Source organism: Panthera leo, chromosome B4 (genome assembly GCF_018350215.1).
Source record: "Panthera leo isolate Ple1 chromosome B4, P.leo_Ple1_pat1.1, whole genome shotgun sequence".
Lineage (NCBI taxonomy): Eukaryota > Metazoa > Chordata > Mammalia > Carnivora > Felidae > Panthera > Panthera leo.
In genome coordinates, this window is record NC_056685.1 from 58149450 (window position 1) to 58161963 (window position 12514).

The following is a 12514-nucleotide window of genomic DNA, read 5'->3' on the forward strand; positions in this document are numbered from 1 at the left end:
TTTTTAATTTTTTGAGGAACCTCCACACTGTTTTCCAGAGCGGCTACACGAGTTTGCATTCCCACCAACAGTGCAAGAGGGTTTCTGTTTCTTCACATCCTTGCCAACATCTGTTTTTTTCTTGAGTTGTTAATTTTAGCCACTCAGATTGGTGTGAGGTGGTATCTCAATGTGGTTTTGATTTGTATTTCTCTGATGATGAGTGATGTTGAGCATCTTTTCATGTGTCTGTTGGCCATCTGGATGTCTTCTTTGGAAGTGTCTGTTCATGTGTTCTGCCCATTTCTTCACTGGATTGCTTTTTAGGTGGTGAGTTTGGTAAGTTCTTTATAGATTCTGGATACTAACCCTTTATCTGATATGCCCTCTGCAAATATCTTTTCCTGTTCCGTCAGTTGCCTTTTCGTTTTGTTGATTGTTTCCTTTGCAATGCAGAAGTTTTTTGTCTTCATGAGGTCCCAATAGTTCATTTTTGCTTTTAATTCCCTTGCCTTAGAGATATGTCAAGTAAGAAATTGCTGCGGCTGAGGTCAGAGAGGTTTTTCCTACTTTCTCCTCTAGGGTTTTGGTGGTTTCCTGTCTCACATTCAGGTCCTTTATCCATTTTAAGTTTATTTTTGTGAATGGTGTAAGACAGTGGTCTAGTTTCATTCTTCTGCATGTTGCTGTCCAGTTCTTCCAGCACCATTTGTTAAAGAGACTTTTTTTCCATTGGATACTCTCTGCTTTTTCAAAGATTAGTTGGCCATACATTTGGGGATCCAATTCCGGGTTCTCTATTCCATTGGTCTGTGTGTCTGTTTTTGTGGCAATACCGTACTGTCTTGATGATTACAGCTTTGTAATACAGGCTAAAGTCCAGGATTGTGATGCCTCCAGCTTTGGTTTTCTTTTTCAACAGTACTTTATCTATTTGGGGTCTTCTGTGGTTCCATACAAATTTTAGGATTGTTTGTTCTACCTCTGAGAAGAATGCCTGTGTAATTTTGATTGGGATTTCACTGAATGTGTAGATTGCTTTGGGTAGTATTGACATTTTAACAATATTTGTTCTTCCAATTCATGAGCATGGAATGTTTTTCCATTTCTTTGTGTCTTCTTCAATTTCTTTTGTAAGTTTTCTATAGTTTTCAGCATACAGATCTTTTACATCTTTGGTTAAGTTTATTTTATGGTATTTTAGGTATTTTATGGTTCTTGGTAGAACAATTAACTGCTTTTAATTAAATTCACAGAATTGCACAACAACCATCAAAATCAATTTTAGAACATTTTGATCATCCCATAAAGAAACCTCATACCCATCAACAGTCTATCCCTTCTTCCCACCAAACCCTCAGTCCTAGGGAATCACTAATCTACTTTCTCTGTATATGCATTTGCCTATTCTGGATATCTCATATATATGGAATAACCTCTTGTGGCCAACTTCTTTCAGTTAGTATGATATTTTCAAGTTTCACCATGTTGTAGCATGTTACAAGTACTTCAATCCTTTTTATGACTGAATAATGTTCCAATGTATGTCTATATCACATTTTATTCATCAGCTGATGAGTGCTTGGGTTGTTTCAATTTTTTACCTATGTAAATAATGCTACTATGAACTTTAGTGTATAAGTTTTTCTGTACCCATATGGTATCTTTTTGGGCATATACCTGGGAGTGGAATTGCTACATCGTATGGTATCTGTAATATTTCAAGGAACTATAAAACAGATTTCCAAAGTCGCTGCACCATTTTATATTCCTGCAAGTAATGCATGAGGATTCCAGTTTCTCTACATCCTTGTCAACATTTGTCTCTTTTTTGATTATAGCCATCTTGGCAGGTGTGACGTAGGTTTTGATGGTTTGGGTATGCATTCTCCTAATGACCAATGGTGTTGAACATCTTTTCTTGTACTTGTTGACCAATGTGCTTCTTCTTTGGAGGTATATCTCCCCAGATCTTTGCCCGTTTAATAAATGGGGTTCTTTTCACTGCTAAGTTATATGACTTGTTCTTATTATTCCTTTTAAGTGTGTGTATCTGACATTTTTCTGTTCCTTAATACCTATCCTATTGAGTAGCTAAGAAAAGGAAAGAAAAAGGAAATGAATCTATTTTGCTATTAGTTAGCAGTTATTGTAAGTTTAATGAAGGAAGTTGAACTTGGAAGCTTACAGGATGTTTGGTTATTAGTAATTTCCCTTTTATCTGGCAGTGATTTTACCAAGAATGGGGAAGAAACAAACATCACTTGTGTACCAGGTACTTTGTAGGAAAGCATTTCCACATGCCATGTTATTAATCTTCTCTGCAACTTTGGTAGGCATTCTCGGCTTTTACAAATGACACAGCTGAAGTTCACAGAGGTTAGTAACTTCCCCAAGATCACTCAACTGGTAACTAGCAAATGTGGGATTCAAATTCTTGTTTGTCCATGTTCAAAAAATAAGCCTTTCTCATGGCTCCTCTTAGAATACTGAATTTAGAACTTTCACTCATAATAATTGATCATAATTACCTTGAAAGTAGTTTTTTGGCTAGTAAATGAGCTTCTTTATTTATCTAAAAGGATCTCCAAATACACTGTCATTAGGCTATGTGACTGAGTTTTGGTTTTTGTTGTTGTTGTTGCTCCCCCCCCCCACCCCCCCCATGGTCTTGATGCCATTAAGAAGCAGGAGCTAACACATCACAATGGAAACTCCTACCCAACATTCCTGGGGAAACGTATAGGTTCCCTGAAGGTTCTCATGATGTATTCTGTGCCATTTCTTCTAGAGTCCCCAGGAAGCAGTCTGTCTGCTGCACTTGGCAGCTGATATCACTAATTCTCGCTGTTCCCTTTCCAGGTTTCTTCTCCCCTGAAGAATCTCTGCAGCCTGTTCACTGCATGATTCACTCTCTCATGAGAGTAAATCCTACCTTCTACCCCTCAACTCCCCCCCACTTCATAAGTAATAGAAAATTCTCCTTAGAAAACAATTTTCTAAGCATTCTCATTAATAAGTACAGGGATTTAGAATGAAATGTGAGATAAAAATTGCCAGAAAATGTAATCTGTGTTTATCCCAGTGACCCATAAATTATGGTATTTTTCTTACGTCTTTGGCTTCAAACTCTAGGATTTTTGTCACTCTTGAGAGCCTTCATAACAAGCAACTTGAACCCACGAGCTGTGAGATCATGACCTGAGCTGAAGTCAGACACTTAACCAACTGAGCCACCCAGGCACCCCTGAACATCCGTATTCTTAAGATGATCTATCTGAGTGAGCAAAGGACTCTAATAAGATTATTATCTCAAAAAGAACATCTCATAGTAAATAATTTGGGGCCCAGCTTAAGACATTTTTGGGAAAAATGGAGTTACTCTACTGACCCAGAAAATTCATTTATTTGGAATATTGCAGAAAAAAAAAAGAGAATAAATTATTTCTAAACCTCGCCTTTTAGAGATTCAGACTAAAATATTTATGATATCTGGGATTTGCATCAAAACAATGCAGGGGTGGGTTTAGTGGGTAACAAAACAGAGTGGCCACAGGTTAGTAATAGCTGAATCTGCAGAACGGGTACACAAATTTTACTTATTCTATTCTGTTACTTTTGTATTTATTTAAAATTTTTCTGGTAATGATTTAGAATTATAGCCACATCACATAGGCTTTGGAATCAAGCAGGCCTGGATTTAAGACTGGCTCTATTACTTGTTCGCTGTGTAAACTTGGACAAGCGGCTTAACCTCTCTGAATTTTCTTGACACCCTCCTACCCTCCCACCCCGTGAAACAGAGATACTAGTTTTCAGGGTTCTTTGGAGGATTCAAATACACACATACATGCATTACATGTACGCATATGCATAAAGCAATGGCTATGTTCTGGCCTAACCAGTCCATGGGAACAAACCAAATCAGTTATATTTAAAGAAAAGACAAACCTTAATTCTGTTTCCCCACTCGCTGATGAATAGGAAGGCCTTTCTTCTCCATGGTGTCCTGTCTCAACATTTCCAAGAGCCTCTAGGGGTGTATACCAATATCTCCTAATGTCCTTCAGGCCTGACCAACTAGTGAGTCCCAGGGCAGGATGCTTCAATTCCTGAGAGGCTTAGGGGAAAGGAAGCTGGTTTCAGCACTCACATCTCCGCAGGCCTTTTGTTTGTGACCCATAATCCCCACACGCCCTCCATGCTTAACTCTTTGGAGCTCTGTGCCTGATCACCTTAGTGATCTTTACTCCCTGGCCAGCAGAGAGGATTCTCCTTTCTTGTCTCAGTACTTCAGCGCAAGGTCCTTCTACAGTGTTGGGGGGTGGACTACTTGTGATGGGATTGTTAAAATGACCCTCTCTGTGTCAAGGTGCATACAGAGATAAGCCAGTGGGCTGGGAGGCACAGTGGCCAGGAGCCGTCTCCCACTGACTCCAGTACTGTGGCTCCCGTCAGTGGGGGGGCCCCAGTGGTCTGTTTAGCCCGACTTCCTCAACTCTTCCTCACTCTTGGCAGTTTCTCTCCAGGGCCCAGTTGTCTCTCCTTGTAGTCTGTCTTCTTTTTCTTAATCACATGCTCCCACCACGGAGTCTGACCAGCAACCGAAGAGCCAAACTGGGCATGTGCCTAGGTACCTATGTGTGTCCCCACACACTCAGAGAATTAAGGAGCTTCATGAAGATTCCATGACAATGAAACGGATTTTCCTCGGGGCACCTTGGTGGCTCAGTCGGTTAAGCGTCTGACTTCGGCTCGGGTCATGATCTCACAGTTCTTCGTGAGTTTGAGCCCTGCGTTGGGCTCTGGGCTGACAGCTCGGAGCCTGGAGCCTGCTTCAGATTCCGTGTCTCCTTCTCTCTCTGCCCCTTCCCTGCTCATGCTCTGTCTCAAAAATAAATAAACATTAAAAAAAAAAAAGAAAGAAAGAAATGGATTCTCCTCTTTACCTACTTCAGTCTCAGATCTGACCCCACCAAGACACTTTATGATGTATGCAAAGTACCTGTTTCCTAGTGAACACTCAGAAAGCAGCTATAGCTGTCACCCAGAATCAGAATTATCAGCAGTGTGAAGCTCAAAAGATCCCTTCTCATGAACATTATGTAATGTGTAGAATTGTCAAACCACTATGTTGTCTACCCGAAACTAATAAAACATTGTATGTCAACCATAGGTCAATGAAAAAAAAACAAAAACAATACCTTGTCACAATCAGAGGATATGAAGATGAAGTTCTCTGTTTTTAATTTGGCTGTTAAAAAAATAGGTCTTTGAGGTCTCCTCCATGTTATTACATGTTTTTGTCTAAGATATACTATCACTAGGAGGAGATGATTTATGAGACAAAGGACAGAGTCAATTTTGAAATATCTCAGAAGATTTTCTGGTCATTGTCTGTCATAACCTTGGAGAATAAATAACATTGCCAGTTGCAAAATTGGAACATATAGAAGTTGACTGATAACTGTACTATAAATGAACCTCAGATTGGTAGGTGTGTCCTGTAGATCTGAGGGTGTGGTGTCCTTTTAGGTACAAAAAAAAAAAAAAAAAAGCTTGTGAGGAAATTTAGTTTTGTTTAGGTTATAGTAGTTGTGATCTTTTGGTATTCGATTTTACATTCTCTTTCCACAACATTGAAACCAACACTGAGTCAAGGACTTTTTTTTTTAAGTTAGAATGAAATAAGCCTATATATAGACTCTTTTCAGGTTTTTTCCTCAGAAAACCGTATGAATTTATTGGAGTAGTACTGATCATCTAAAATAGATCTAATAGTAAAAATTACATTGGTAACACAAATGGAAGGGTCTCTGGTCATAAAATCTATAGCTAAAGAAACATTTTATCTAAAAGAGCAAAAATAAAGTAATCCTGGGAGATGATCTAGGCCTATTAATTACTCTTACTAATAACCTAAATATTAATAATAATAATAATATCTTATTCTTCATATTTTTCTATCTAAATATTGAGATAATCCTGGTGTGTGTGTGTGTGTGTGTGTGTGTGTGTGTGTGTGTGTGTGTGCATGCCTGTGTGCGTGGCCTGCATTTGCTGACCCAGCCCATGGGAGAATATGTCTCACTTTGTTCCATGAGTACCTGGCTACCCCACCCTCCATTAGACGCTTGCTGTCAAAAGCAAATGGGCTGGCCACGGATTTTCATGTAAATGTTATGCAGGTTGCTATTTGAATGACTTGCACAGGAAGAACATTCTTCCTGCTCTATGCTGTCGACATGTGTTAGACTCATTGACTTGAGCCAGTTTTCTACATGTAAGTAAGTCTGTCATCTGAACTTTCTTTTTCTTGCTTTTAGTCAGTTTCTTAACTTGTCTTGGTTTTAAAATATATCCAGAAATTTATCTTTTTCATGATCTGCCAAGTATTTATAGCTGTTTTGTGGAGGTTAGGCTTTCCTGTGGGTCCAGGATGCTGGTTTGAATAGTGGTGACTTGAAGCTGGGGGAAAAAAGCACAATTGTAGAAAATTTTTGCTGAGTTGTCTGTCATCCCCACTCAATATGCACAGACACCCTGAGGACTTATATTGCCAGTTTCATTAACTAGAAATCTAAATTTGAAAAAAAAATCATTTTTCTAGTTATTCTGTAAGAAGGGAAAAATGCTTGGACCAATTTATGAAAATCTAGGCTTGAGATATGTTTGTTGTCTATTGGGATTTTTCCGATCAGTGAGATATAGAAAGACTAATGAATTGGAAATAATATCCAATCGCTTACCTTGCAACTGCTCCTGAACAATGATGTAGTACTGTGTGGCTGCTAAATGTGACATTTCTCCAAAATTACAGAATTATTATTTAATCCATAAATATTTTACGTTTATCAAAAAGCTTCTCTCTAAAATGTTTCACATATAAGGTATTAAAACAGAAGAAGGGCTTACACAGAGCATTACAGCAAATGAGACTCATTTGTAATGGAGGTAAACCGTATTTTGCTGTATTTATTATTTTGAGTTTAAATAATAGACATTTTTTAAAGTTTATAAAAAAGATGTGTTTCCTGTTTTCTCATATTGAAAGCCAGCTTAATTAAGTATAAAATACTTAAGTATAAGGTAAAATTTCATACCCCTTAAATTCAGATACATGTATCCACAACCCTACTAGGTATAAGAAGTCTTTTTCTGAAAAAATTAACTTTTTAGTTAGTTCAATATAATTTATTATTATTATTATTATTATTATTACATATGTATTATAGCACAGCAGCAAGTGTTTCAAGACATATATAATCAAATTTTTATACGTTATAGGATTTTAAGGGGGTCTGATTTTTAAATTATCAAGGAATGAATCCTTGTTGACTTTTATGAAGTATGATATTCAATAAAACTGAAGGATATTTAATATTTTACTATTTTTATAGCTTTATTTCTTACCTGTATATTGGAATATAGTTAAATAAGCATGTAATAATTGCTAATACAATCTATTAACTATTTTAAAGATGGGGATATCATCATTTACCTGTAGGGTATAAGGTACAATTTCTCTTCAAAATGTAATTCAGGGCACCTGGGTGGCTCAGTCAGTTAAGTGCCTGACTCTTGATTTCAGCTCATGTCATGACCTCACAGTTTTGTTGGTGAGATTATGCCTCATATTGGGCTCTGCACTGACACTGCAGAGCCTACCTGGGATTCTCTCTCCTCTCCCTGTCTCTCTGCCCCTCCCTTGCACACGTTCTCATTCTCATTCTCTCTCTCTCTCTCTCTCTCTCTCTCTCTCTCAAAAATAAAGACATTTAAAAAAATGTAATTCAAATATGACCCCAGTCTATTTTGTGCATATTACTTTCCTCGGTGCAATGCTGCCTATAATTTATGGTTTGGTTTAGGCATTTGTCTTCCTGACTGGCCTACAAACTCCTGTGAGACAAGAACTGTAGTTTAGTGTGCCTCCGGCCTCTGTCACTGTTCCTGGGACAAAGTGGGCCTTTGATGAAGGTTGTTGAATTGTATCAAGGTGATGTCATGAGAGGCTTCAGGCACGCATGATCTGACCCAAAGGCATTTAAAGCAGAGACAAAATGAAATAGGGAAGATTGTTCAACATTGATATATAAGAGGATTAGGTATAAATTCTTGCTTTGCAAGTTTGTGGATATTTCTAAACATTTTAGGTGAACATTGTAAACATTTCTGTTTAAATCATCTACCTGTTTAAAACAATAATTGGCAAGTCTGTACCTCACCAACAGCCTGGGTTAGGGTATCTCAGAGACAGTTCTGTTTACAGTAGAGAGGACACTGTATTTCATCCGAACTGGATTTGGAAGCTTACATTACTATTCTGAATACTGCTGGGAAATTACTTGATTCACTGGATTTACTTTCTTTGCCTGAAATAAGTAAATACTTTCTTGCTAAAACCCACTTCATAAGGTTGTTAGATGAATTAAAGGAGACGATATATGAAAAGGGCTTCTGTAAATTTTGGATGCTGTGATTGCATTGCATAACTACATATTCAGCAAACTCTTACTAAATCCTTACCTTTCTGTGACTATAGTCCATATTATCTGGGGTAGACTCTAAATACTGGGTGTGATATACAATATCCCTCCAGTGAAACCTGTTGGGTTGTGGCTGTTAATAAGTTCTCTGTTTGATTATAGAATATGTAAGTGTCTTCACCTTTGCATGGTCTGTGCAGGTTTTTGGTATTTTCGAATGGTTTCAGTTTTCAATATTTTATTTCCCACATAAACCAAATAATAATGAAAATATACTTATCAGAAAAACGTATTATTAAAGAGTAACCCATGTTCCTACTGCATTATTTGAGAGCATGTGAACTAATCAACCCTAATGTCCTCAAGTTCCCCCCAAATTAGGAAATCCTGATCAAGATTAAGAAGTTCAAATAAGACTTTCAAGCATCTGCCCTGACAGGCTGGGACTACAGTTTTGTTAAGCTCTTTTTGAGCGCCGAGTAGTAGGTGGTGACGTCGATGTAATCCCTCAGATCTTTGAGAATGGGATTAAGTTTAAAATGTATGATTTGTCTAGCTAGAAAATAGAAAACCATTTTTAAATCACCAGGTCAAAAGTTTTAGGTTGAATAACATTTCCATAAATAGAAATATTTTATTATGCCCACATAGAATGTTCTGTTTAAAGACAACTTAAGTTCATGAAATAAACTCTATCTGCCCTTTAAGTTTAGAATTTGTTTTGCCCGAGAATTTATCAGGTATTCTTTAAATATTGAACTTGTAAGTATATTTAAAATTGGATTTTTTCTTTGCAAGTACAACTTTGAGGAAGTATGTATATCAGCCTGCACTATACCATCCCATTCCCATATCCTCTCAAAAAGAGCAAAGTAAATACGGGTTCGTTTAAAACTCTATGAAAATGTTTGCTTAAAACAACCTCTCTAGAATGGAAAATGTCAAATTGTTAAACTTGTTTTTCCTCCTTTTTTTTGTCTTTAGGAGAATGGTGTTGAATGCTTGTATCCTGAGAGCCTGCCACAGTCCAGGTTTGCCTGTTTGTATATGTGAATTAGAATGCATATTTTGTTAATTTTTAAGGAAATCTTTGGACCTGACACTCCAAAATGTCTTCTCTACTCATTTGACAGGGAATATTCCACACTATCATCTCCTGGACACACTTCATCCACAGAGAGTACTGTGACTTCAAGTGGTGAGTGAACTTGGAAAAGATATAAAAATAGAGTGTTAGTTTTATAACTAGAAGCTTGATTTCTGTGACCTGCTGAGGTGAGTGCAAATGAAAAGAACATAGGCAAATAATTTCTTTTTGCATAGTGTTCATGCTGTTAGTTTCTTCCTGTTGATAGATTCTGGGTCAGAAATTTTGAATATGGCTTCTGGTGACCTTGTCCGTAAGTCACTCTGTGAGAAAGAGGAGGATACAGGATCAGCTTCTTCTATGATAAAGATCACAGGTAAGCTATTGGAGTTGAAATATTCAAATATAGTTTCCATTCTAAAACAGTAAGCAAACCTGTAAGCCACTAGACTAACTATCCTCATAGTTCAGTAATATTTTATTTAAAAAAATGAGGTTATACTCTGGGGAGAAGAAGTCCAAGAGGTACCATTTTTTCCCCCAATTCTGTAGATAGAGCAAAACTTACAATATATTTTAATAGGGCTTAAATATTTCCTAATGGCAAAGATTGACTGGATACAACTGGGTCTCAACTGTGGCACAGATATAGACTCATCTGCTTAGGAAATTCTCAGAATCCCCATTAGAATCTATTTGGTTAAAAGGAGAGGCCAGTTTGTGATGGTTCACTCAGGGGGCAAAAGAATTAACTATATACTATGTTGGATCCTTTTTTGAGTCTGAAAACAAAGTAGTGATTCTCAAGCATTCCCACTAAACCATCACTGCAGTTAACATTCACGGAAGTCCATAGGCTCCCGTTCACCCCAAACACATCAGTCAAGGAAAATTCATTCTATTGTGTGAACTGGACAGTTCAGATATAGATGCTAAACTAAAGGAGTTGTAAATTGTAGAAATGGAATCTATTCCTTACTTAAACTGAAGAATATCTTCATATTCTACTTCAGACCGAATAAGAGAAATTTATTTTTATTTTTTAATTTTATTTATTTATTTTTTAATTTTTTTAAATGTTTATTTATTTTTGAGAGAGAGACAGAGACAGAGCGTGAGCGGGGGAGGGGTAGAGAGAGAGAGGGAGACACAGAATCCGAAGCAGGGTCCAGGCTCTGAGCTGTCAGCGCAGAGCCCAATGCGGGGCTTGAACTCACGAACCGCGAGATCGTGCCCTCAGCTGAAGTCGGACGTTTAAACTGACTGAGCCACCCAGGCACCTCTTTATTTTTTTATTTAAAAACATTTTTTTAGTGTTTATTTTTGAGAGAGAGCGAGACAGAGTGTGAGCAGGGGAGGGACAGAGAGAGATGGAGACATAGAATCCGAAGCAGGCTCCATGCTCTGTGCTGTCAGTACAGAGCCCAACACGGGGCTTGAACCCAGAACCATAAGATCATGACCTGAGCCAAAGCTGGACGCCCAACTGGCTGAGCCACCCAGGCACCCCCCTGAATAAGAGAAATTTTAATTAGAACTACATCAGGGTACCATTTTTCACTAGTCATGGAGACAAAAATGCAAAAAATTTATTCCACTCTGTTGGTTAGACTATGGGGAAAACTGGAAATCTCATGCATTTCTATAGGGAATGCAAATTATTATAATTAATATAGAAGGGAATTTGCTGATATCTACCAATATGTTAAATGTACATATACTGTGATAAGACAATTTGGTTTCTGGGAATTTATCCTATAGCTCTAAGCACACACATAACTTGTAGAAGTTTCTTTACTGCAGCATTGTCTATAATAACAAAATATTGGAAACAAGTTAACTATCAAAAGAAGCCTAGTTAATATATATTGGCATCTCGATGTAATGGAATACTAATATGAATCCATAAACATATATAAGGAAACTTCCTTAGAAGGATATCAAATAACTATTGTCTCTTTAAAAAAAACAAATATAAAACATTATATATTGTGTGTAAAATTTTGTGGTGAAAAAGGACAAGAAGTTTTTATGTATACATAAAATATCTCTGAAAGGCTAGAAAAAAATAATATTGTCTATGCAGATAGAAAGTAGGTTTCTGGCAGGCATGGATGGGAGGGATAATTTTCACCATAACAGTTTACACTTTTAAATTTATGGACCATATGAATCTATTCTCTGTCTTAAAAGTTAATGAAAACATCGGGCACCTGGGTGGCTCAGTCCATTGAGACTCTGACTTTGGCTCAGGTCATGACCTTGTGGTTCATGAGATTGAGCCCTGCATTGGACTTGCTGCTCTCAGGACATAACCTGTTTCAGATCTTCTGTCCCCCTCTCTCTCTGTCACTCCTTGGTCGTACTCTCTCTCTCCAAAATAAAATAGAGATGAGCGCTGGGTGTTATATATAGGGGATGAATCACTGGATTCTACTCCTGAAATCATTATTACACTATATGCTAACTTGGAGATACACACACACACACACACACATACATGCATATATATATATATATATATATATATATATATATATATATATATATATATATATATATATATATATATTTAAAAAGTAATAAAAACAAAAAATAAAGTAAAAGTTAACAAAAACTTGAAATTTCATTGGAAAAAGATTTTTCATTTTGTTCTTATTTCCATGTAAAATTTAAAAATATAATACATACTTTATTCCTTTTTTAAAAAAGAAACACAACCTATTTATAGCTGCTGACCTTTGTGCCTGCACTGAACTAAATTCAAGACAATGGATCATATAAAGAGGAAAATCATTATCAAGTACATTTCAGTACGAATAAAGTACACAAAAATAAAGGAAATTACAAAAAGAAATGGCATACATTTATAGTGCCTTCATTCCTTAGTTTGATGATTTTCTTTTTTAGAAAGATACCACGTTTTGGAAGAATATCATACTTGGTTATCAGTATTACA

At 36.8% G+C, this 12514-nt stretch overlaps 1 protein-coding gene across 3 annotated transcripts in view; it reads left to right on the forward strand.

The window, feature by feature from the left end:
• Positions 1-12514, forward strand: part of IRAG2 (inositol 1,4,5-triphosphate receptor associated 2) — a 135275-nt gene that overhangs the window by 97025 nt on the left and 25736 nt on the right. For all 3 annotated transcript variants that reach the window (XM_042946085.1, XM_042946083.1, XM_042946084.1), the window contains 3 exons: positions 9453-9499; positions 9602-9666; positions 9824-9931. In XM_042946085.1, coding sequence (XP_042802019.1) covers positions 9453-9499; positions 9602-9666; positions 9824-9931 — 220 coding nt within the window. The remainder of the gene's footprint in view (positions 1-9452; positions 9500-9601; positions 9667-9823; positions 9932-12514) is intronic.